The sequence below is a fragment of the Aedes albopictus genome, chromosome 3, assembly GCF_035046485.1.
Source record: "Aedes albopictus strain Foshan chromosome 3, AalbF5, whole genome shotgun sequence".
Taxonomy (NCBI): domain Eukaryota; kingdom Metazoa; phylum Arthropoda; class Insecta; order Diptera; family Culicidae; genus Aedes; species Aedes albopictus.
Window position 1 is genome coordinate 26,740,573 of NC_085138.1, and position 27,392 is coordinate 26,767,964.

At 43.2% G+C, this 27,392-nt stretch overlaps 2 protein-coding genes across 2 annotated transcripts in view; both read right to left on the reverse strand.

The window, feature by feature from the left end:
- Nucleotides 1-27,392, reverse strand: part of LOC109426084 (uncharacterized) — a 645,679-nt gene that overhangs the window by 452,846 nt on the left and 165,441 nt on the right. The gene's annotated exons all lie outside the window — the stretch shown is intronic.
- On the reverse strand, nucleotides 1,453-27,026 carry LOC115263952 (nuclear RNA export factor 1-like). The gene is made up of 6 exons (XM_062855679.1): nucleotides 26,819-27,026; nucleotides 25,832-26,688; nucleotides 15,150-15,259; nucleotides 11,743-11,779; nucleotides 11,260-11,670; nucleotides 1,453-2,665 (listed from the first exon to the last, which is right to left on the reverse strand). The coding sequence occupies exons 1-6, from the start codon at nucleotides 26,889-26,891 to the stop codon at nucleotides 2,210-2,212; spliced, it is 1,944 nt and encodes a 647-aa protein (XP_062711663.1). The 5' UTR covers nucleotides 26,892-27,026; the 3' UTR covers nucleotides 1,453-2,209.

The following is a 27,392-nucleotide window of genomic DNA, read 5'->3' on the forward strand; positions in this document are numbered from 1 at the left end:
CCTGCATCGCCGGCAACAAAGTTGTGTTTGTAGCGATCCACTTCGATGATGTGCTCACCTTCACGAGCTGTCATCGATGGCGGAAGCAACTGAAGGATGATCTGGTAAGGAAGTTCCTGATGAAAGACATCGATCCAACCAAGCACGTTTGAGGGATGCGTATAACGAGGAGCCAAGGGGAGATTACCATCGACCATACTGTAGCGTTTTCAAATGTCCATGAACAATCCGGTTGGGACACCATTGAATCCGAACGACAGGCTTACCAAAGCAATGCAACCAACCGGTGATAAAGATGCCGAACGTGTTCCGTACAAGGGGGCCGTAGAACGTCTGAAGCATCTGGGGAGTGCACAAGTCCGGACATATGCTACGCGGTCAACGTTTTGTGCCGGTTCAATGAAAACCCCGGAGAAAAACATTGGAACGCCATCGAACATCTGTTGAGCAACCTGATAGGTATCTCTAAGTTTCACTTGACCTACAAAAACGACGCAGACTCGACGATTACAGGGTATGCTGATGCGGATTGGGCTACGAGCAGTGAAGACACGACACAAGACGTGTTTTCCAGTCTCTGCCCACTACTCCGGTTTCTTCTACCGTTTCCTTCCCTCTATGGTTCAGGGGCATCCTTCTTCTGACTCGCCCTAACCTTTGGTGACTGAGAATGGTCGGAACCCCGTGTTCTCTACGACGGGCCGGCCTTCTCAGACTCACTTTTCTCTGCTTTCGGATCTAACAACCTTATGGGTGCTACCTGGTAGCTTCTCACGCGTCCGGCGTCCTCTTAGGGCTCCCTTTTAAAACGAAGACCTCCGTCTAGCTATACTTCGTTACCTTCAACTTCGCGAGTTTACCATGGTCCTGCTGGCCGCCATCGTTGACTTACGAAGTCTCAACAAGGTCCTTGCTGAGATCGGCTTCGAGGACATAAAGTCAATGATGGAGTCATGATCTCAACCGACATACTGGGCAGAGAGGAAATGTGCCATACGCTAGCACTTCGCGCACAGCTACCTTCTCATGTCTCTGCTCTCCTTGAAAAAAAAAAACTCAATTGATTTCTTGCGAAGGGGTTAACCTCAACACTACCACTACTTATTTGTGAATTGTATTAACTTTGGAATTCCACGAGTAGCACGGGAAAAACCACGACAGAGCACTGATACTTACAGCGAGGAGTGATCAGGTGTCCCACAGGCTCCGTAAACAATCGAGCGAGCATCTTCTTCGCCCTCTCAATCATGCATTCCTCGGCACTTGTCCGCACTAGTCGCACATTGTTTGTTGGATTCTTACCATCGTAACAGGTGACCCGTAGTGCTATTCTTGGCCAGTGGCTACACGGACAATCTTGTCCAGAGAGGATGCGTAGTGACGAAACTTTCTCGGGTATTCTGGCGCCACTTATCTATTTCGGACACATTTTACCGAATGAAACACAACGTATACAAAAGTACATCTTTTAAATTTTTGTATTACTTTTCTGGTTGAAAGTCAGCTGTGACTTCTAGGTCACAGTGATGGCTGTTTTCGTCTGTTTTTGATAAAAATATAATCATTTGTAAAGAGTTACACATTTACAATAAATTATGCTCTTTTGATCAATGGGGTCTACACACGATCTTAAAATTAATAAAAGGACACATAGTTGCATGGTTTCCATTATGGGACTGGCTAAAAACTCTCTGAAATAATTGATTGCTACCTGAATGTTGTACGTTAAATGAAAAGTGGTTGACTCTATGTGAAAACATATAATTTCGACACGATCGCTCATCTTTTAAACTCATTCACTCTCAATATTCATTCTACATCTGCGATCATCAGTTTCGTAAGAAGAAAAATAGATACCGTTTTATTACTACTTTGAATCGATCACGATTTTCATTGTTTGAAACTTTCCCAGCAGTGTTGTACTGCTTGAACTTACCTACTAATAACTACACAGATGGGACGCCTTTGGGAGAAGGATTAATTTTGTTAGACCGAAGTTTGAACAAGTTTCTCTAAACAAACATCTATTTCTTGCATTATATAGTCACCCAAGTCATCCCCATAATCTTTCCGAGTCTCTTGTAACAACTTTAATCATTCTCCCAAAAAAGCAACGCCTAAATCAAAAACCTAAACCTAAAATCCCCCGGGCTGGGGTCCAAAGCGGTTCCACCGCGCGCCGTCCTCGTCACACTCCTGGAAATCGTCTTCAATTCTTAACGAACGCCTCCGGTGGTATCCGGTTCTGCTTGTGCAGCTCGGTGAATGCGAACCCAGCTCGCTCAAAGTCCCAGTTTGTCTCCTCCAGACACTTCCGGCTCCACTCGAGGTTCATGTTGCTGTGGGCGGCCATCGCCTGGACCATCTGAAGTTTGGTGTTGTCGTCGACTACTGGAGGAACAACCGGTGCTACCGGTATTGGTGCTGTGGCCAGTGGTGCCGCGGTGGCCGGCGCTTGGAAGCCACTGGAGGCCGGATCCTTGAAGGCTTTGTCCTCCTGTATTCGGGTGGCGTTGTTGATGTGGATCATCTCGTTCCGGATGCAGAACCCACTGCCGGATGGGACGATTACCAGCGAACGCTGGAATGATCGGTACGGTTCGTTGATGACGGCCACTTTGCGCTCCTTGAAGACACCCGTCACGGTTAGAAGGATGAGCTGGGGCTGTAAGTGAGGGAAAAAATAACAAATTAGTTGATTCAACAACGAGTGGACCGGGTGGGATGATTAGAGCACATGACTATCACACCGAGGACCTGGGATCGAATCCCACTCCAGACAAATTCGGAAATAAAGCCATAGGTGCCAACATGAACTAGCCTCGCGTTAGATATCTCGTTAAGGCTTACGGGGCATCATCAGAATCATCAATCATTGTTCTCAAAGTTTGAGGATGCAAATCTCGAGTTCTACTGCATCAAATGGGCTGAAAATTTGATCGTTTGTATGCTTACATGTTATGAACAATCGACTAAGTTTTTAGTTAGATCAGTCTACTGGAAATGGAAATTTTCATCATCAAAGTTTCAAGGGTAATGATGATGAAAGAGACGGAAGATAGCAAAATTAACACGGTGTCCCGTATTACCTTAATAAAGGTAAAAAATCGATTTCAAATCACCCATGGCTAGACCAGTGGTACCACACCAAGCATGACGATAACGTGTCTCTGGAGCAAGCCTTCTAATTCCCGAATAGTAAACATGTTCCACAGAAGTCTATGTAACTCTTATATGACCAAATTCAGTCATAAGCATTTGAAGAACATGTTTCAATGGGTCAATTTATACGCGTAAAAAGATGTCCTACAAATGATGAAACGTGAGCAGAAGGCGCATACAGAGTAGAATGTGGTATGAGCAGTGAAGCGTGAGAAGTTTCCTTGGAGGTTTGAGTAAGCTATGAGGAGTAACTAGTGAAGAGTGTGGCATAGTGAGAAGTGAGCAGTGCAAAGTAATAAGTGAGGAGTTTGGCGTGAGTAGTAAAGAGTGAACTGTAAATAGTGAGCGGTGAGCAGTGAATAGTGAAGAGTAAGAAGTGTTGAGTGCGCAGCAGTGAGGCGTGAAAAGTGGCCAGTGCGGATTTAAGAATGAGTAGTATAGGTGTTGTGGTGGTTTTTGCCTTTTGTGAAACTGGCAGCACTGGTATCGTCTGATGCAATCAATCAAAATTCAACCTTCGCGCAACAATAATGACAATGTCGCAACCTGTATTTGTTGCGACAAACCAACCCATGCGACATAAGTTTGTCCCAACTTGAAAATAATGGGATTAACATCGTACACCACGAGTTTAGAGATTTTTAGGCCTTCCATTGTGATTTTCGAACGTTAACTTCGAGTCGGTAAACACTGCAACTCTGGTGAAGCTCTATCATCAAACAGTTTCGATTTTGGGTTAGTAATAATTGATTATTCACGAGTTGAAAAGTACGCAACAAATTCAGCTTCCGTTTTGTCTGCAACAAAAATTTTCGAGATCATGTCATCATCTGTTACCAGTAGGGATCAAGAGTAATTGTTACACCTTCTTTGTTGCTTGTTTTGTGCCTATTTTGTCTGACAATTCTCTTCACTGGTCTGATGTATATAGCAGTACAAACAGAAGTGAATTAGAAGTGAAAGTTTTGGGAAGTTTGTTTCTGGGGATGGTAGAAAATACTATAATGTAAGTAAAATTTAAGATTATTATAAGTATTATTTAAAATGAAATTAATAAAATTACAGCATTGAAGCTGACCACTAAAAAGGCTGCCCTCAATGTGTGTATTCACCCCGGAGCTAAATCATCCCAACAATAGGACAGATCGGTGAAGTACTAGATTTGTAGTAATGAGCTGAATTTTAGTATGGTGAGAAGGTCAATTCTCCGTTTCTGCAATGAAACGATGCAAAAAGGGTAGGTATTATGATTCCCTGCCTAATTTGATGCTGTTTGAGCAAAACTTTGGGCAACAGTGTTGTTGTTTTCTCCATTTCTTGCAACATAAACAACATAGTTATCCAAAGTTCTGCTCAAACGGCATCAAATTAGGCAAGGAATCATAATACCCACCCTTTTTGCACCATTTTGTTGCAGAAACAGAGAATTTACCTTCTCACCATACAAAAATTCAGCTCATTACTTCAATTCTAGTACTACACCGAACGTGCCCTATTGGCTTGAGCATCGAATACTTGATATTGAAGAGTGATGAGTGAGTTAACTGAGTGGTTTATACTCAGCTTTTGTTTCACTAGACGAATGCAACAAAAAGAGAGACGTCGTGCTCGGAAACGCTATTTTTTCTCTTGTAGGGTTCGGTACGAGAGCGCAATCAAGAGAGGGGATGCTCGGCGACGCTAATAAAGGGGAACCATCCACTTAGATTATTTTTTGTCAGAATATTGTCATAACTCTTGATTTTTATGGCAATGCAACCTGCAGTAGCATTTTTTTTTTTTTTTTTTTTTTTTTTTTTTTGAGGCTTTAAATTTATTAATTTTAATTCATTCGCCTCCAACTGCAGTAGCATTTACATAATTGAATCAAATGGCGTATGACGATTTTGGAGCGAGAATGCGGTGAATAATGATTGGATTATATCACAGTTTTTTTTTTTTCAAAACAACGATTAGAGAGCACCAGAAAGTGTTCTCGCCATAGCTTGTGTGTAACGGAGTAGATTCTTTGTATTTCTTCGTGAACCACGCAGCCCGACGAGAGAACAAAGACGCGCCTGATAATTGGAACAGAACCAAGGGAAAGGAAGAAAAACTGCTGAGTGGTTCAATTATTAGTTCAGCTTCCACACACTGCAGTGAAGAGTAAGGGGTGAGGAGTGAATGAAAAGTTGTCAGTGAGGTGTGAACGTGGAAAAAGAAGAGCGAGGAGTTAGAAGTGAGAAGTGAGTAGTTTTGAGTGATAATGAGGAAAGATCAGCGATGCCGTTGAAGTGAAAATGAAGAGTGAGAAGAAAGGAATGGAAAGTGAATGGTGTGCATTGAGGAGTGCGTTGTGAAGAATGAGAAGTGATAACTGAGGTGTGTAGTGTAGTGTAGTGAGGGAAGTGAAAAGTGAACTGTAAAAATGGTCAGTGAGAGGTGACGAGTGAGTGAAAAGTAATCAGTGTGGAGTGGACACAAAAAAGTGAAGAATGAGGAGTGCACAATTGGCAGTGAAAAGTGAGAAGCGAAAAGTGAGCAGTATAGAATGAGGAGTAAGAAGTAAGTAGTGATAATGAGAGTAAGGAGTGGTAAGCTGTGAAGTAATGATAACTGAGTAGCCATAAAAGAGAGCTTAGGAATGAGCAAATGAGCAGTGAACCGTAAGGAATGTGCAGTGAAGTAGTGAGGAATAAAAAGTGAATAATGACGAGTGAGCAGTGAAGAACGTGGAGTGAATGAAAAGTAATCAGTGAAAAGTGTGCATTAAAAAATGAAGAGTGAGGTGTGTGATTCAGTAAGGGAAATGGCGTCGGCCATAGTTTTTTGGCATCTATTCGTTGAGACTATTCTAAAAATACTCAAGTTGCAATGGTTTCTATGATTTAAAAAAAAAACTGGAAGCCGCCATCTTGGACTTTAAAATTGCATCGGAAATCTATTTCCGTTTTATATACGACGAGCCTGTTCCAAAAATACCCATATTGCATGGTTTTCCATTCAATTGATTTACAAAAACCAGAAGCGGTGGTTATATGAAAGAAGGTCAAGGACTCGGGTCATGTTGCGATGATCCTCTCGATGATCCTGTCCGGCATCTCTGGAGATTGCTCGGTGAGAACAATTACACCTCATGCACATAACATAAGTGGAACTCCATGGTCAGAGCGAAGGAAAAAGTTGTATCCTTTTCCAGCACGCGAAACTGTTATATATTTCATAAAAGGCGTCGAACTGTCACTTATTTTGGTAAACAAAAAACATCTGATCCAACCAGTATTCCAGTTTTGACAAAGAATACAGCATCTGAGATATCCACTTATTCATTTTGTCATAATTTCATTGAAATCTTCGAAATAACACATCCACGTTCTACATATCGATCTCCTTTTATATTTAAAGCCATAAAACGTACTTTCGACTTGAGTTTACAACGTTTATTACAATTTATGCCCTATATTAGATCTCCACGTGCTGCTACTCTAGATCTATGAGGTCTTTGTTTTACTTCACAGCAATGAAAAATGGTATACATGCTGAAAAATAGTATGGCAATAATGCATTTGACATTTCGATGCCCTGTATACCAGCGTACGAACTCGGAAAGGCATCAACTTTTTGAGCCAGAGTTCCACTTATGTTATGTGCCTCATGTCTTGGCCATCACGACACTGTATGCGTCACCAGTACTATGCTATGCTGTGCTAGTAGGCATCGTCTACCCTCCAGTTCGAACAAGCTCCGCCAGTACTACACGGAACCGCCAAACTACCCAAAATTGAGTTCTTTTGACGCAATCCCATAGTTCGGCCCAATAAGCCAAATTTGAGTAAATCGATTAAACTCACACTAGGTAAATTGCCTTCACCTCCAGCAAAAACATTTACTTAAGAGTAGGTAAATTCAACCCAAGACCCCCCCTCATTCAACCCAAATTTGAGTAAACCTGCATTTACCCAAAATTGGCTTATTGGGCTCAAGGACCCCCGTTGGGTAGATGCATCTCTGTTTGTTTTTGACAACATCGGTGAGGAAAAGAGGGAAAACAACCTAATTTTGGGTAACTAGTTTATTCGATATACTCAGCTTTGAGTAAAATCGACCCAAAAATTAGGTAGTTTGATTTCTCCGTGTAGAAAAAGAAACGTCGATGATCGAATTCCCTCCTTCCTCTAGCAAGATCTGTCCTCGCTGTTTCTTGAAAAGGCTTCTCCATTTCGCCGGCACTTCAACAGTTGGTGGCTTCGTCTGATACGTTTTATAACAAATAATAACATACAAACCTTACAAATGCACACGCCCCACGTTGGGCGCCAATGTGACAGATTAATTGGAATCCTACAAATGCTCATTTTATTTTCCGTATCGAGCCCCACGTTTGGGAACTATATACAAAACATAAAATGGAACATTACAAATTCACAAAACACAACATGCAACACATAACATTAATTGTGCCCAGTTATCTAAATAGATAACGTAGTCCAATCCCAGGATGACGAGGTTTCATCCACTATTTACAAACGTAACAGTTTTGAATTCGGCATCGCACTTGTACAGGGCAACTCCCAGCTTCTTCATCATTGTGGCTCGTATGCAAACAGACTACTTCTGGTCACGATAAACTACGAACGCCCCAGTTCCGATACGAGTTCTATACGGATTCACTATATGCTGTTGTCTAGAACGGGTCGTCTTTAGGACATCGAACTTCAGTAGCACTCCCTTTCTGTGATATGTGTCGGGCGTTTCGTGGGACCCTTCACTATGCTTGTTTGATGAGCCTCTCTTTGAAACGCAATCAGACGGTGAACTCCATTTCAATTTTCCCATAAACCTTCGGCGATCTGCCGTAGAAATGATCTTTTTCTGCTGCTTACTGTGGTCTTCAGCAAACGACGACGTACCCAAGTATATGTTTAGTCTCCACCTGGACATGGTCTGTCGACCCAGCAATGGGTGCCGGTAGCCGTCGAATACGAAATTTTCTTCCTGGAAATCGTGTTTCTTGAACCGCATCCAAGCGTTAAACTTTCCTACCACTCGGAAGCCGCTACTGTTGTAGCAAATGAACTCCTCTCGCACGTTTGTGTTGAGCTTCGCATACGACAACAGTTTTTTATTCAACATCCTCTTCGAAATGGTGTTTACTGGGCTCCCTCCACCGATAATCAGCCGATCCCTTACGCTTCGCCAGTTTCCGATGCTTTGGTCGGATCAGTTGCTTCGACTGTTAAGGTTGAATAAGAGGCGCATGCATTTCCAACTTCCAAACGCTGTTCGAATTCGTCATCATCCATGGTGTGCATCATAAGGTCGTCCAGCAATCGCATCGAACGGTACTGGCACATCTCGGGGATGGAACTGCGATCCTAAACGTCTCGCAACAGTACTGTTTGCACCGGTACAGGAAATGTGTATGCAGTAAAAGCGTCTCCATTCAAATTATGTCGTAACTTACCGGGAACCATGCGCTCCCATTCGCTGCGCCTTATGGTCACCATATCGTGGTATTGACCATGTTCACTTCAAGTTGCGAAGGGAGCGCGTCCGGAATGTCTTGAGCAGAAACATCGCCTAAAATTTCTACATCGTTACAGAAGCTTTCTTGACCGTCGTTGTCCTCATCTGGCTTCTCCCCTTTTTGCTCAAGTTTTCCGGTAACAGGGTTGTCCCTGTTTTTCGGATATCCTTCAACGCCTCGTGCTCGATCGAAATTTGCAGCCGTCTGTTCCTGGAACTATCTCTCACAGGACACACACCAATGATATGGCCGTCGTATTTCATCTCAGCTGCCAATGTCCCAAAAGAAACGTTCACTTAAGCTTCGGTCATCTTCCTCACAGAAAGTTGATTCGCTCTTACATCAGGCACATACAGAACGTCAACTTTGAAGCACAGAACTCCTTGGCTGTTGGATCCTATGAACTGTCCCTTGTGCCAGGCGGTAATCGATTGGTCGTTCTTCGCCACACAAATGTGGATTGGATGCTTCAGTTTCTTTAATCGAACGAAGTACTCCTTTCGATTCACCAGATGCTTGCCAGCACCGGAATCCAGCTTGAAGGTAAATTTTCTCCGGCTACAGCTATCCTGGAACTCACCGATCATGAACACAACCACCTTTATGCCGCTCGCTGTGTTTGCTTCTGCTTCATCTACTTCGGAATCGTACCTGCAGTCATTGGTCTTATGTCCCTTCTTGTGACAGCGATGGCATTTCCCCTGGAACTTCTATGGCTCGTTTCGTTGTCCATTCCACGGCTTCTGAATGATCTCAACAAACGCTAATGGGTCGTCCCTGTGTGCATCGGTCCTGTTTCTTCCGATCTTCTGCTAACAGCTTTTCTCTTACGGCATCCAGCGTCAGTTTGTCTTCGTCCAAGTTTTCCAAAGCTGTCGTTCCAACGGATCGTAGGATTCCGGAAGGGTGACAAACAACTGCAAAACCAAATCGCCTTCTTCAAGTTTCGCTCCCGCTGACTTGAGTTTCCGGGTGAGCTCATCGAACGTCTTCAGATGGTCGCTGATCGACGAATCTTCCCCTATTTTGAGTTTCGCGAGTTGCTTGCGTATGATCGTTTGCGACGAAAACGACTTGTTGGCGTAGGCACCTTCCAACGTTTCCTTCTCCCGGATCAAATCCAACAAATCGTCATGAATGAAGGAAATGATCAGTTTCACAGTTGTCCTGTCTATCTCTTGAAACTTCGCTAATTCGGCTGTAACAGTTGGCGCATCCTTCTTGACCGCGTCCAGCAATCCGGCCGACTTCAACAGTTTCTCGATCATAAAGTTCCAGTTCTCGCATCCAGCTCCGGTGAACTACGGGATTCCGTGCAACAGTTCTCTACGTATGTCGCCCATAACCTCTTGAAGGTAGAAATTAACGCTGTGGTTGGAACTGAGAAACAACTTATATTGATTGCTTCGATCTTCAACATCCACACTTCCACCAAGGAACTCTTCCACCAGACAGTTGACGGCGGCACCCTCCGCTTGAGCTCGAGGATCATTTCTCCGGTACGAGTACTTCAAGATCCGTAAGCTTGGTGTCGTAAACCAGAATGAAAAATTCTACGAAATTCGGCACTGACGCTGATACGAGAAAACCGAAACCGAGCAAGCTTGATGCTCGGCTTGCTTCGACGGTCTCTTCTGGTTCGGCGCATCTGTCATTGAACCGATTCGTTATGTCGACTCAGTGTTCTCAAATGTACTGAAATAAATTTGCAACTTCGAACCGAATAATTTCATCGATTCAGTTCCAAACACAGTTTTATCAAAAGTTTTATAGTACGCTATATACACTACACTTGGCATCGCTTCGCATCGCCTTCAAGACCTCTGAGTACATAGATTCTTCTGTTTTGATGACACTGGGCAGCTATTATTATACTTCTCCTTGGCGTCGTTAAAGTTCCTACTCATCATTCCGTCATAATCTGAGGTGACTGAGGGCCTACGCAAGATCGCAGCTCCTTGTTGTCTTTATACCGGGATGGGCTGATCTTTTCGTACACACTCTTCTCAACCTGTCCGGGTACTGGCATTATTGCCTTTCACCTTCGACGTTAATAACGTCTTGACCTTGCGAGCGCTGATTGGTAGATCCTTTCCTGATGACTGCATCGTGTGCTTCTGCGATTGCTTGTAATAAGCGATCGCGTCCGGCGTACTCTTCGGGCTTCCCGCGAATACGAAGGCCTCACCTTGGTTAGACTTCGACACCTTCAACTTCACGTTCTCTGCTGTTACCGCAATTAGCATAAGTTTATAAAGGGCCTGCTTGGATATTCGACTTCGAGGACGCAAAGTATATGATGGAGTCAAGTTGCTGTTTTTAGATAACTGATGGTGCCGGCTGAGAGCACCATCGGGTATGTGGAACGGAGTCAGCGAAATTAATGGTTCTACGAAGAGTTCGAGAGTTTAGAGCGATTTTGAAGAAGAACGCAGCAAAACCCCATTCCCAAGAAAGGCAACCATATGGAATGTGAGAACTTCCGATGCCGAACTATCTTCATTTTGAATGTCACCTACGACATGCTATCCCAAATCATCTTCCGCCTTCTATCATCTAAAGCAAATGAACTGAACGAATCCGAAACTTACCGTAAACAACGTCAGGTCGACGACGAACGTCAGCGGGTCATGCTTGGTTTTCGGCAGCTCCGACAGGAACGTCACCACCGGCAGCCGGCCCATCTTCAGCGTTCGACACCGCGTGTCCAGATCGCGCTTCTGATTGAGGTTGCGGTTGAAGTTCAGATAGGTCTGCAACCGCTGCTGGCTGCCCTGGCTGGGGCTGTTGAATACGGTCATCGAGATCATGGCATGCTCGTGGTACGCCTCCAGCAGCGGCTGCCGGTTGTCCGAGTCGTAGATCATGAAGTACTGCTCCAGGAACTGGCGGACAATGTCGGCCCCGGCCGTGTCGCACAGGAAGGACGCCTTGGCCGAGGGCAGCTTGTGATCGTCCTCCGGAACGTCGAACCCGATCGGCGGCGGGAGATCCATGTTGTCCTGTGCGAAAGGTGGGGGGAAGGGATGTTAGGAAGGCTAGAAGTTTGACGAGGAACTATGATGAATACTTACCAACTTAATGATCTTGGGCAGTCGCTTGCGAATCTCGCTGGGTAGGAAGATACGTGGAAAAGAAAGAAAAATCGGTTAATATCCAAAGGTATGGGCGAATTCGAAACCCATACTGTGATAGAAAGACACAGCGATTCAAGTGGCGGCCTGTAAGCTTCCAATCCAATTTCCAACAATTGGGCAATGTTTTTCTTTATACTTCAGATGCCAAACGCCCCACTGTAAATAAGTATAGTTCAAAAGGAAGCTGCCACAGTTGATCTTTGTGTTCAGCAGCCGCTTTGAATGCAAGTTTTTCCTGCTTAGTAGTTATGGTGAGCTCGTTCCATTTACAAAAATATCCTAACATGAGATTCTAGAAAATTTAAATGACTGTAGACTAAGGTGTTCCTTAGCAGTGCATGTATCCTACATTTTCATCAAGTTTCTCGATGTTGTATTGTCTAAAGTTTTTTTTTTTTCAAACCATTGTTTTTTGTTTGATTTTCTTTTTTTTTTGTTTGAATATTTTTTTTTTTGCTTTATAGTTTTTTTTATTACTTCTTTTGCTCAAGAAGTCTTTACCTCGGATTGATTGCCGATTATTTTCTTCCTTGGTAGATCAAGTTTTACGAATTTACATAATCTGATGTCGCAGTTTTCGAATACAAGTCGATTGTATCTCGATCGAACTCTCAGCACCGTGTACGGCCCGAGATCCGGAGCGTACGGATGACAGTTCTCGGTTTAGTTTCCCCAACCCCTCCCCCGATTTCATCAGTTCTCTAGATCAACAGTAACAGTTTCGCTTCTATTTTGCTGACTATGTGCTTACGGTGATCACCGCTTCCATTTCGTGTTATGGTGGTGACATCATTTGTCTTGTGATGACGTTTGCCGTTGTTGGCGCAGTACTGATCAAACGGCAAGACACATATCGTTGGCAACAAGTTCAGTTTTATCGTGGCTTCATTGTGGCCAAGCTTTGAATCCAAAGCAGTTATAAAACCTAGATAAAACTTGAATTCTTGGGATTGCACGTTTTCACCCCTTTACCGGAGTGACCACATCTGTTGGTGATCGTGGATAACGTTTGGAGTGTCTCTGCGCCTGTCTGTCAGCAGGGTTGCCAGCAAATTGCTTCGATATCCACGGAGCAGCGCTGAGCTGGTTTCTAGATTCAAATGTGTAGTTGATCAATGTTTTGAGCCGTCAATCCGAGGAAATCTGTTGAGAGCGGTAATCTTTGTTGTTTTTTTTGGGTATTTTTTCGTTTCGAGAAACCATCAGAATTACAATATCTGGTAGCTGTTAGTGATCTATGTTCCCTAAGGTCAACCATGCTGACAAATCATCTTAAACTTAACAATTCTTAAACATAACACACTTTCAGTAACACTTCTGGTTTTATTACGGTTATAATGACCAAAATGAGATGTTAGAACAGCTTCAAAACCGTTTTAAAACCACAAACGCTACTGAAGACCAAATTAGGACAAAACTTGCATTCTTTAAAGCTTTCTAATCTGACAAATAAACTAGATAAGACCAACTGATCAACACTTCCTGAACAACCGTGAGGATCGATCGACTGGAGAATTTGTATGAAAATGGAACTGGAAGCTTACAGTCGCCCCAGATGATGCGTGAGAAAAATGCCGAAATGTGTGACCATGACTTGGTTTTTCAACCAGTGATTGATGAAATAAGGGATTTTTATTTCAAATTATCTAATCCTAATCTAAACAACCGATTCGTTCCCATTTTTATCTTTTTTATTGTGAGACGTAAAATACGCGGGAAAAACTAGACGAAAAAAAAATGTTAAATACGCTGCCTAATCATAAAACCAAAACAAAATCCATTTGGTTTTGTGATGGTTGTCAAAGCTTGTTTGAAACTAAGTAGACTTCAAATTGTTACTTGAGGTACCGTGAGGTCGCCATTCACCGCTCATGCCCCATTCACCGCTCATTTTGGGTCAATCATACAAAAATGATCAAATGTTATTAAAGTATCGTAACAAAAGTGAATGTAACATGCTGTCACATCAAAAAACTTTCATTTCACCAAGTTTTTATATGGGTGTACCTGAAATCACGTTCTCAAAAAATATTTCTCACACTGCGCTGCAGGACAACATGGGAACTGTTCAGGGCAAACAGCAGCAGAAATATCCAACGGGTGAAACCCGTTAAAGATTCCATTTTGACAAAAAAGGATGAACTGAACGTCATGAATCATCAATACTTTGGTGAATAAAAGTTATTTTGTTTTTATAAATGAATAGTTTCTGTGATTCCATGAAAAAATAATCCAGTGAGCGGTGAATGGATCCATTATGAGCGGTGAATGGATGCATGAGCGGTAATAGGAGTCAAGAGATAATACATTTGAATTTTTATTTTTTCGAATGTAAACATATTTTACAATCGTTTTATATTTTTTCTATAATAACAACATAATTGTTGAGTTGTTAACGTAAATTAAAGTGCAATATTCGCAAACGTCGATTTTTAATGTCATATACTTTACGAAAATGCCGTTAAATGAGCGGTGAATGGCGACCTCACGGTACTCAATTCTTAGGCCTTTGGAAAGCTCTTAATAACTGGATTCGTTGCAAATTAGGCAAGCTATATTGCATGCTTCAAATGGTAGAATGTCCTCTTGAGACAGTCGCTATTCTAGTTTTTACCATCGATGTTTACATCTATTCAGGATATCTTACAAGAAGCTCGGCATTAAACCCTAAGGATTTAAACTTCTGGAGATTTCGATAGACCTTACATAGGTATTACTATATTGACCTCCGAGTTTATTGATGTTACCATGTATTACAGGCCCGTGGAAACGAATCGGTTGAATTCTATGTTCCGAAAGCCAATCACCCAATATTATACAGAAAATTTTCGCAAAAACTTCATAATACTACTAAAATCAAACCCATTTGCACTGCCCTCTGAACATCCTGCCCACAGAATCCATTGGTCATCGGTCGCAGTAAACCTGTATCCGCTCCAACCGTTCGGATAATCCATCAAGCTCCATGCCACTAGAGTACCACCGGCATCCGCCGGAAAATCCAAAGGAGCTACACAGATTTACCTTTCAACCTTTTCCTCAGACACGGGGGACTTCAGGATTCCTCACATAATTCGTCAAAACGAAATGTCATCAAAAATCAACATCCACACACACACTAAACACAAGTCACACTTCAACCCATGTCATCATGATCACTAGTAGCACTACTGATGGTTGTCTTCGGTCGGAACACGTTCGGTCCCACTAGGAACCTAGCACCACTAGGATCACCCGCACTGACCTCACTGACAACAACACATAGAAATAGCAGTAGTAGTAGTAGTAGATTCGGCCTGGAAGTGGTACCGAACGGACAACAACCACCGGAACCTACGAAATACCTGATGTACACGGTCTGGTCCTTGATGCGGTCCTTCAGCGGGTTGCCCTCCAGGTTGATCTCCACCAGCGGCAACGCTTTCATACTGTCCAGCGACGTCACGTGCGGGATCTGGAAAGATTTGTAAGGACGACAGTCAGTTATTTGTATACAGTTGATATAATGTTGATAAACAACTTCAGAAGGTTATGGGCCCAGTCTCACTCACTGAGGAAGCTATTTGATGGAGAAGTCTTCGCACCGAGCGTCGCGGAAAGAGGATTGTATCGGCTTAACCGACTAAAAGTCAACAGGGCCGTCGACATGACGATGTGACACAGGCGTATTGGACACCTTAACAAGCAATGTTTGCAGAAGCTTCAAAAGTTGGAAGATGCAATCCAATCCAAGAAGTCGAATGGTTTATTTCCATGTAGTGTGATAGTCAAGCAAAAGATAAGCTGGATACCATATCCGCACATGGACTTGTGCGGGTCTTTTGAAGTTCGCTCGATCGGTAGCAGCGTTCCATCGACGATGCGTAGACATCGAAACTCGATATCCTACGCCATTTTGGTATCCAAGATGACAACTTCCGGATGTTGAAGATAATTTCTGGAGTTTAAATAAGGGCGAAAGTAACATGAGAGAGTTCTCTTCATCGACTCTCTCTTCTGCAAATTAAAGTGATAAGATGCAAATTCAATCGAACTTGTTTACACTTAGACGCTAGATTGCGCTAGATTGCGAGAAGGAGTTTTCTATGGGTTTTCGGGAGCGTTACAGGGACGCTACTAACGGTTAAGGGGATCCAGGAGCATTCAGAAGGTTTTCAAGAGGTTTGTGGAGGAATTCCAGTTTCAGGGGATTAATAGAAGGATTCTCAAGGGTGTCACTGAGTCGAAGGCCTCTTCAATAAGTGCTACATCAACATTTCCTGCCCCTATCTCAAGTTACGGTAAAGATGGGCGTGGCCGGGAATAATGGCATTTGTGCTTTTGGTATTCTTGCATAAGATTGGAGCAAAGTTAACTTCCCGGCCTTGTTCCGAAAAGCAATCTGAGCAAGATTAGCAAAAGGTACATGAATGTTGTTAGTATCCAATATACGAAGTATACTGTAACTACGCTAACGCTAATGCTATTAATGGCAGGATTCTCAAGGGCATTACAGGGAGTTTAATGGGGTTTCAGATAGTTTTAAAGAACGTTTCAGGGGGCTGCAGAACATTCCAAGAGGCCCTCAACGTCCATGACACCCCCTTCAACTTCCTAAAACACCCTGAAAAGGTATCAGGTCTTTAAGCCTAAGTATGTTAGGCCAAATGGGGCATTATGTCGACGTTCATTGGGCTGAATAGGTCAGTGAGAGGGAATTCTAATTTCCTTCATAAACGATGGAACCGTGTGAGCATCATATTATAGTGGCCATTATCATAATCAAATCATTCAACTGGGCTGCCCGTCTTTGACTATAAACTCATTTGGCCTAACGTACTTTGACCTAAAGTTATTGGATTCTGTGAAAACCCCAAAAACGTCCCTGACACCTGTTGAAAATCCTTGGCATTGTTGGAAGCAAGGCGACTAAAAAACTCTAGGAGGTTATGATTAGTCGATTTGTCATTATGAATGTGTGTTGTTCATTCTGTTCTTGTCCTCTGCAGAAGAAGACTGCTTCAATAGTACGACTACGACCCGCCTCCCATAGGTTATTGGCCCAGGGAAGATCACTGTGAAGATCGAACACGAAGATTACAATGGACGGTGGAATTTTCAATACCAAGAAGTTACGAAGCGGCGGCAGTCTTTGGAGGAACGGATTCTTAAGTTTTCATCTGACGTTTCGGTCGCTATATTGCGACTTCTTCAAGGAATTTGTAGACAATGGTTCGTTTAACTTCAAACTCTATGTGTTTGAAAAGGAAGAGTGATCTTAAATCACTTGAAACGTGATATTTTGTTCTAATGATGACTAATCGCGTGTGCAACGGAGGTTAAATGGAAACTAAACCCAGTCATTGGAGTAGACACTTTAATGGTGATGGCAGCGGATCCTGGATGGTTCTCGGTGAGATTGTTCTAATTATTTTTGATTAATCTCATTACAACACAATGCAATGAGATACATACGTTCATGGTTTATCCTACATAGGTATCAAACTTAAATCATATATACTTTAACCGCTTGTGAAGATCATTAATGAAGACAATTAGATGATCGGAATTGAACCACAAAAACTACACAACAATTAGTGAGATCTTTCCAATATTATTTAATTATTTATCTACTAATACACATTTGTTATGTAACTACATATAAGTTGAAAATTCGCTATTTTCAACATCCTTTCATCTATTGGAAGCTGCTTCAGTTCTGGGCTCTTTCTAAGTTGATGAAGGGATTTATAAATGCTTGCAAGGACTTGGCCAGGTGTGAGGAGCTGAGTGGGTCTATGGCACTGTAGATAGTAGCGACATCAGCAATGTTAATGGATATATTCAACTTTGCAACTCCATCCAAGATTTGTGCAAGTATTCATGCTATGCTATGCTAATGGTTCGTTTAACTTCAAACTCATTTGACCTAATGACCCATTCGACCTAACTTACTTTGACTTAACGATGCTAGACCCTCTAAAAACTCCGAACACGCCCATGAAACCCGCTGAATATCTTCTTTAGTACTCTGGTATGTCTCCAGATACCCATTGAAAATCCCTCAAAATCCCCTGTTACGCCCTCGAGACCCTACGAAACCTTTGGAACACCCCTGCAAATTCCTTAAATCACTCGTAACGCCTCCGGAAAATCCGGAAAGACCCTACTAAACCCTCGAAAACGCCCTTGAAACGCCTCTGAATTTTTTTTGAAGCTTTCTGAATCCCCTCCGAATACCCCCTCGAACTCCCTGTAACGCATTTAAGACCTTTCGAAATTTTTTAAAATGACCCTGAATATCCTGGAAGCCCTCTCGGACTCTCTTTCAGCAGAGTTGATGTGCACGTACTGTAGTCTCAAAGCGGATAGGTGTGTATACCGACGGGTCGCCAAGTGGCTTAAGAAATCCCCGTACTTGGACAACAGAACCAATCTTTGCCTTTTTCACCGTTCCGAAAACTCACCTCTGCCCAGAGACATCTGCATAATCATTCTAAACATGTTGATGTCGGGGCTCCCCTCGATGGCCGTCTTAATGGGTACTGTCGGGATACCATCCGGACCCAGAGCGTTATTCAACTTAAGCGACTTTGATATTGCGATGAGCTCGTCGTTCGTTCGTCTCCCCTTTGTCGATTTGATCAAAGGGAACGGAAGCCCATGGTCTTTTATCGTGGCGCGTGAACAACGTTGCAACGAAGTCTCCATAGATTGATAGCGAATCCAGTATAGACGAGAACAGATCTGTCGGCCACCTGGGGGAGCATAACAACTGCAGTAGTACACCGCGTTGATCTTCGCTATGGCGACGCCCTCGTGCGACGTGAAAATTATTTCCTGGACCGGAATACGACCGGTTGTACAGATCGTCGCTAGCTTGGCCTTGTCCGCTACCCAGTTTCCGTTGTCAGGGGGGATGTGGTATGGGTCAGCTAGTAGGACGATGTACCTATATACTTGACACCGAGACTAACTGCAACAATAACTGTTGTGCGGCATCACAGTGGTTCAGGTTTAGCTGTGTAACTTGCATTATTGTTGGTTGATTCGACCTCCTCGCGTGCGTAAACATTTATGCCCGTCGCGTCAGGCATTTTGGTGCCGTGGTGCATTCCCTGGCGTTGTCGCATTCTATTCCACACTTCCTGCACGCCCACGATTTATGTCTGGCCTCTGGCGACTCGTAGATGCTGAGCGGGCACATCAATCAGCCAACTCTAATCTTGCTAACTGCAGTCGCTTTGTTCACCTCCCCCCCTACTGGGAGCTTGATCGTGGAGATCTACGTGCCCGCTGGGCTTTTCCGCAGACGGATCGATGCCCTCGATGCATCTACCTCTCACTGCTGTGAGAATAAATTCATTAATCCCTCGGGTCCTGATGCGCCGGATGCTTTTTACACCGCTAGGTGAGAGACGATTTTCGCCCCGCATGGCCCTCAGCACCTCGGCGTATGTATCCACCTCAGTGATGAAGATCAGCGCGTCGCTCTCTACACGCTTGTAGGCCGATTTAACCCTTTCGTTTCCCACTACCTTCTTTTTCCCAACAATGATCCAAAAATTCTCCTTCGGTTGTCCTCCTGGGGCTTGGTTTTCTTGTCTTTGCGCGTTTTACAACCTGTTTGAGGGCGTAATTGCTCGCGCTGTCCGGCCTCATCGTCTTCGACGGTCCGCTTGCCCCTGGGGCCACGCCTCTTCGGCAGGTCGAGCTGCATGGCTTCGTGTGCCATCTTGGCGCTGCTAGCAAAGAAGAATATATCAGTTTTAGTGGAGAGCTTTTTCATGCACGCGTCGACCGCGCTCCTCTCTTCGATTAGAAGGTCGTACTCCTTCTTGGTTAGGGCTACCGACTTGCGGAGCTTCACTAGACCTTATTTGAGGCCCTGGCTGATGTTACTCCTACCGCTCCCTTAGCCGATCGTTGATCCTGGATGTTATCTATGCAAGTAGGAAGGCCTCTTGAGGGTTCGCACAGGCCCTACATCCACCCACATGTTTGCCTGGGTATAGGTCGGGAACGTATTTAAGGGCCTTGGCCTTATGGGACGAAAGACAGCGCCGACATTGCCCCATCTGCCGTTTCAGGCCAGTGTCATCTGACTCTACTAAGCGGATAGAATGCCGTCGCTACCAGCTCACTGGTGCATAGTTACCTAAGCGTGTAGCAAATCAGTTACCAACAGGGATGCCATATATACAGATTTATCTATATTATACAGACTGCGTTTGTATGGAATACAGATTTTTCATTTGTATAGGATACAGATTTTCCACCCAAATTTTGTATGGGATACAGATTTTTGAACGAGTGATACAGGTATTCATCTGGCATCGCTGGTTACCAATTCCCAAGCAACCCAACTAACATTTTCAGCGCTATAAGCTTCAGTCATTTGCTTTCTGTTGTGTAACCATCGAGTAAAAGCAGTTAACGTTGAATAAAAGGAAAGCTAGTCAAATATAAATCATAAGCTAATACACGACTGCAAAACAAGCACCATACAGCTACCAAACTCGGTTTTCATAAATCCATTGCTTGTCACTGGGGCTGCCTTTACTCTACTCTATTCCAACTCCGGGAGATTTCCCGGAAGATGTGAAAACTTGAACACATCGAATAGGAGTCCCCACTAACAAAACAGCTACCACAATACAGTACAATTCGTTATACTGACAAATCCCCAAACCAGCAGCGCTTTAAAGGTCGTTATGCGATTTCATTACGGCTAGAAGCTGATATAAACATTATTGTCAAAACGAACTTTAAGCGGGATATATAGCTACTACACAAATTCTTTACAGCTATCCATGTCTGTGCTGTGAAATTATTTGGGTTGCTTTTATTGCACTTTAATTCAATGCCGGAAGATTTGCCGGAAGATGTGCAAATCGAGTAAAAGTCCCAGCCACTATACAACAGCTGCTTTTATACAGTACGTTTTGTAATGTTTCCAAAACACAAAACAGCAGCGCTTCGTAGCCGTTCAAAGAACACTCTTTCAGCTAGAAGCTGTGAAGAAGAATCTGTTGGCGCAACCACACAGCTTGTTCAATGTAAACATTATTGCGTTTGCACAAGCTTTTGCAGCAAGATGAAGTTGGGTAAGGTTTCTTGTGGCACAATTATGAAGCCTTGTCTGGAGTAAAGCAAAACGGGCTATTTTCTATGTTATTTATATATAGCAGTGTGGCAGCGAGGACATCATCGGGACCAGTGGATACGGAGATCGGGAGTTCGATTCCAAGTAGCGGCAAGTAATTTAATTATTGAATTTTAAAAGTGATAATTCCAGTTCCACATGTATTGCGTCACGGTATCCATAACCTAATTATATTTAATCGTTTAATTTGGGGATGCCGTAAAACTATTATTTAACAACTGCGAAAAGGCTGAAAAAGCGCCTTCTCAAAATGTTATTCAGTTAGTGGTTACATAGGAGCCGAGAAAAGAGCTATGACTAGGTGGCACAGAAGCTGATCCGCACAGCACAGTCTTCAAGTAAACATGCACCGTGTTGCGCTTGGGTACAAAATATATGTGTGCAAGTTCAGCTCGAACTTGCACACGAGTTTGTCGTTATGTTTCAATCAAACTTGTACACCGCGAACCTATGCTGTACACGAGTGCGTGTACCTATGTTTAAACATTGAGCTTGTACACGGCGTGCACATTGTGTACAGATCGATTCGCGCTCGGTTTTACGTGGTGGAAGATTTAGACCCGATGCACACGAGCGTTAATTCACGCTGCGTCACAGTGTTCCTGTGGGGTATGCGTTGAAGCGGTGCGGTTGCAGTGCGTTGCGTTATCGTGTGCATCCTCCCATTTGATTGTGTGTAACTCAGGACAATCTTGTGTGCATTTAATTTTTGATATTTTCATATTAAGTTGAAGTTGTAGGGGCGAAGTTTTTTGGTAGATCTGGGCCGTAGACTTTTTGTAGGGAGGAGTGGAAGGGTTTGTCTAGCTAAAGTCTACGCTCCATACAAATTTTAATGTTTTTGTATGGACGACAGTCTACGAGAGAGAGGGGGGGGGGTCTGAAATGGTCAAACGGTCTACGTGATTAATTAACAGCCCCTCACGGACTTACAGATTAGAGGCTTTTGGGCTTGGACGTTTGTCGTTAGAACCGCTCGGAAGCATGTAGTGAGCACCCAACCTTTAAATTGCTTATGGGTATCCCAGGATCCTGATAACATAGAAAGTTAATGTCTTCGACAAAGTTGTTTTGCATTCCAAAACGTTTTGGAAGGGTTGTTCAATTATGCTGGGGTTCAATTATGTCTGGGGTCATCAATAAACCACGTGATCTTTGAAGAGGAGGGGGGGGGGGGGGTCTGTGGTGGAGGTTAGGCCAATAAACACGATACATAGAAACTTTTTTTTGTATGAACATAAGACCACACAGGGGGGAGGATAGAAAAATGATCACGTGGCCCCCTGCCACTAGACGACGCAAGTAATTGTTGGACCTTTTTTTTCACTTGGTTTACTTGATCCTGGCAAATAGCAGTTTAATGATCAGTCAAAAAAGAGCAACATTACTAGAAACGCTCTAACTTTATGTAGACTTAACCAATTATGCCCAAATTTGTACCAAATCCAGCTAACTAGATGGGGGCTGTTCATAAACTACGTAGACTTTTGGTGGGAGTGAGGGAGGGGGGTGCTCTGAGATGACCAAATTTTAGTCCACTTGGTTTCTGAACAGCCCCTGGAGGAACCAACAGTCAACATTTGAAAATTGCTGGGACACTTCATAAAAAATTAAACCTTCATGAAGATTTTTTGATAATTTATAAAATTTGCAAGCGGAGTTTCAATCCGAACAAACTTCCATTAGTAAGTCCTTGACGATATAATCAACTTTGCGATATTATCAACTTGTTCTTGAGATATACATGATAGAACTGTCTCCAGTATCACGTCTGTTTATCTGTGAAACTACATAAATCACAGATAAACAGATGAGACACTGCAGTGTCTGCACTGCCGGTATTGTGATACCATATATCTCAGAATCCTGATTAATTATATAGTTGGTGTCTTCAGCAAAGTTGCTTGGCTGGTTAAGGGCTTACAGATGATGACCATTTGATTCGAAATTCCACCGCAAGGTGGCGCTAGAGAGTCAACAAATTTTACATTTCATATATCTCAGGACCTGATGACTTAGAACGATGGTGTCTTCGGCAAAGTTGTTTGGTAAAGTATGGTCTCTCTGTTAATTAACCGATTGATTTTTGATTCTGCCACAGGGTAGCGTTAGCTGCAAAATTTTCAAAAGCATGTACATTTTAACAATTATCAAAAAAAAGTTCATCAAGGTGTACTTTTTTATAAATTGGGTCAAAAGTTTTGAAATTTTGAATGCTAGTTCCTTAACTAGTTAGGTAAATTAAGAAAAATGTTGGGCTTGAATGGTTTAGTCTACATGAAGTTACAGCGGTTCAAGTAAGATGGTTCTTTTTGAGTACCGTCCATTAAATTGATATATCTGATGATTAAGTGAGTCGAATGAAGTGAAATTTTTAACATTTAGCAGTGCAATTTGAAATCTAACATAACAAAGTCTGTTACTTACAGATGTTACAGGGGCTTTTTCTGCGATTAAGAAGGGGCTTAGATGAGTTTTTAATGGCATTTCAGGAAGATTCTAAAGATTTCCAACGGATTTCGGAGGCGTTACTGAAGCGTTTTGGAGATTTAAGAGGTTCTCATGTGCTTTACAAGAGATCCGAGGCGGCTTCAGGGATTTCTGGAGCCATTTCAGGAAGTTTCAAGTGCTGTGTTATGATTCATACAATTTTTTTACTGATACATACAGATGATGAAACATTTTAACTAGAACTTTACTGCTAGACGCCTAACTTGCTAGACTGCTAACTTGTGTATCTTTGGATCCTGATAACCTAGAAAATTGCTGTCTTCGTCAATTTAATTAATTTACGCAGGTTTGTCAACAAGAAAATTATATTTTACAAAATATTTTTTCTCACTTCAACTTAAAAGCCTTATTTTTCTTTTTTAACTATGTATATTATGTATGTATATCAAAGGCAAATGACTCAAGTTAAATTTAATAAATAATAATAATTATAATAATAATAATGTATGTATATTTTCGTATGAATGCATCAACAATTGTTCTCATCGATGCGCATTCAATAAAAACATTAATTTGCTGGATAACCTACGGCGTGCGGTAGAAGATCTGAGTTGCAGGCAGCGCATCGTCATTAACCTTTCGTAACTCGCGCGGTTGCCGAAACTTTTTCAACGTGTTGTACAAAATACAACAGCGCGATCACTCAAGAGTTAAATCGTCCAGCATTTCAATAGAGGTAATAAACTATAGAGGAAGAATGTCGCTGGCGTCGCTGCCGGAACATCTTTTGCTGGCGGGGATAGGCAGGGATATCAATGTCAAAGCGAAAAAGTATGCAGTTTGACAGGTAGATACCCGGGATGTTTGCGAAAGAGAACAAAGGGAACAGCAGCGACATTCGTCCTCTATAGTTTTTTAACTCTATTAGCATTTCAGATGACATGCGCAGGCGATGGTTCTCCAGTAACAACTTTTTGCCGGAGAAGGATCGTTTCACCGGTTGCCGAAGCGCACAGAACGATCATTGCACAAACAAAACACCAGCTTTGACAGGCGACTGACCCAGTCCAGCAGAAGAATGCGCTCTTACTCGTGTACACTCATAGGTACAGCGCTCCCGTGAACACACACAACATTTGTACCCATGTTTGTACATGAGTACAAACCCGGTGCACAAACTTGTACACTGCGCTTGTGTTCAAGTACATGTACAAGTTGCTTCGCGTGGATCGAACATTGAATGCAATGTTCATCTGGGTACAAAAACATTCGAACACGTTTGGTTTATGTTGCACCGTGAAGACTGGCACAGCATGTACAAGTGGATTAAGTTCGCAGGTTCATTGGTATAGGGCTTGCATAGAAGCTTCCGTCCATATGTACAACACAGTAACTCAGCATCAAGCCGTATTGAGGACGCTTTGTTGACGTTTACATTCGCAATAAATGTTAGTTGGGAAGACCAGTATACCGCAATCAGGAACTCACAAGTGTCGTTCCTGATGTGCCCGAGGCACTCCTGTCTAGGCTGCGGCACTTTGGAAGCGGTGGTATGTCGCTTGTACAGAGTTGCTTCCAGATGTGTGGGATTTCTGAATAGGCCCCAATGCTGAGCCCCCGCCGCGCCTAGGCTTTCTCGGTCACTTGTAGGTGCTAAGTCCACACTGGTATGTGGATATGATTCGATTAGGAATTAATCATAGGCTCCCACCGAATGATGACGAAGAGTTTTGGGTGACCATCATCAAGAAGTACCTAGCCATAGTCAATGATAGCGTCAGGATAGGTCCTGATGTCGATAATGTCGGAAAAGTGTCGTCTATAAATCAGAACGTGATCGATCTGCGATTCCTTCTGCTGTGTTCGCCAGGTGTTTAACAATAAATAAGGTTCTGCTGGAAGATGGTGCAATCAATAAACTTTTCAATCCTGGCCTACCTGAACGGATTCTGCTATGATGAAAATCTACTGGGGGCGTTTGAACAAAAAAAAAAGCCTTAAAACAAACCATTTGAAATTGTTAATCGAATCGAGATAGGCTTTCAGGGTTCCGATATATCAGAACTTCAACCCAGTTTAAGAAATGGGCTGACGTTTATCTATGTTTCAATAGTTTTCAAATCAGTGTCCTACATTAATGACGCTGCGTACATCAATTTCCGAACCATTTTTTTTTGTGTACACATGTTGGAAACATTTTTTGATTAATTTTGATTAATAAACATATCCTAACCACTTTTTGTTACATGCTCGATTTAAGAGACGAACCAGCCAAGGGCTGAAAGTCTCTCTAATAAAGACAAATCAATCAATCAATTACATGCTCGATTTCTATATTTAAAATATTATCCCCATATGTTTTTGAAAGACGTCACTTGACGTCAAAATGATAACACCCAAAAAATTCCAAACCACCCCCTCGACACTCACCTTGTTATTCGCCATGTAGAGAATTTTCAGATTGGGCACCTTCTGTGCCAGATGCCGGAAATGATCCAGCAGGTGCAGCTTGTTGTCGTTCAGGTTGAGCGCCTCCAAGTCCGGAATGTTATCCTTGATCACGTCGAATGCGGCCAGCATAATCTGCGGTCGGAACAGCGCACAGAAGATATCGCTCAGATCCGGATCGGTGTGGAACTTTTCCAGATTCAGTGCCTTCGTTACCGGATTGTACCGCTTGACCATGGCCAGTTTCATGCGCTCTTTCAACTGTTCGTTCACCTGGAACTGTGGCTGCCCGTTCCGCACGATGACGATCATTTTCCTTCCGTCGGGCAGACCAATCGTCCGGTCAACCCTCTGCAGCGCTTCGGCCGCCTGGAAGTCTTCGATGTAAAAACTGATCGCCGTGTCCTCTACCTTCCAGTACTGCGGGATGAAGATCAACGGACTGATCGCGTTGACCAGCGAGCGCAGGATAAAATCCTTTTCATACTTGTGCCCGTACGGAACCTTAACTTCGAACCAACCGGACGGTCCAGCCACCAACTTCTTCCGGAACGGCTGTCCAATCTGTCGTGGCACAGGCGATCCTCTTCGGCGACCTCTGAAGCCCTTTTTGAAACCCCTACGATCGCCATCGTATCCATCGCCACCGGGACCTCCCGCCATCGCTTCATCGTCCTCCAGGTGCGCCCGAATCTGCATATCCGTAATTTTCACTCCGCCCTTGTTCCGACCTCCGCTGAACGGCTTGAAACTGACCCGCCGCTTTACATCGGTCACCTTGCGGTCCCGATCTCGGTCCATCCGATCGTCATGTTCCGAGTAGTTGTTATTCCCAGGCCCTGAAAGCGATACCAAAAAAAAAAAAAACGTAAACATAAATCCTCCCGCACCTTCATGAAAATTCAAGTCTGCGAGCAGTAGCCTCAAAATGGCGACGACGTGCTTTCGCAGCACAACAAAACCACTTACCATCGTAAAATTTGCGGCCAGGACCGTGGTTCCAGTTGTTGCGCCCACGGTTCTTGCCTCCGCGGTTCGACATTGCACCCGATTTTTGCCGATTTAGAGACTATTCCAATCGATTACTGAACGGAGAAACGAATTATCTACCAGGATTTCCTGATCCACCACGCAAAATTCACATACGAACGAAAAACAACGAACGAGGAAAAACTTTTGACAGTTTGTGGTGCGCGAGCTTTTGGGCGATGGATTCTGCAGTGTCGATGACAAAGCGTCAGCTGTCAAACCCTGAATGAATGGGATGAACCATCGATAAAGAAGACTCAAGTTTAATCGATTTTTTGTTTCGGATGCACGGAAAATAATTTTATTAATCAGCAGAAAAAAATAATCGATATATTTTATGAACAGTGATGCAAACCCTTTTATGTTTTGGACAAAACAGAATGCGTCCCAGCAACGCTCAGATGCTGCAGGATCATCAGCCGTTGTTCATGAGCCATTTTACGAGACGTTTCGGATCAGCTGATCGCTCATTTCATGAATGAAAGTTTGACAGGAGGTTGCGCCCAAGCCCGTG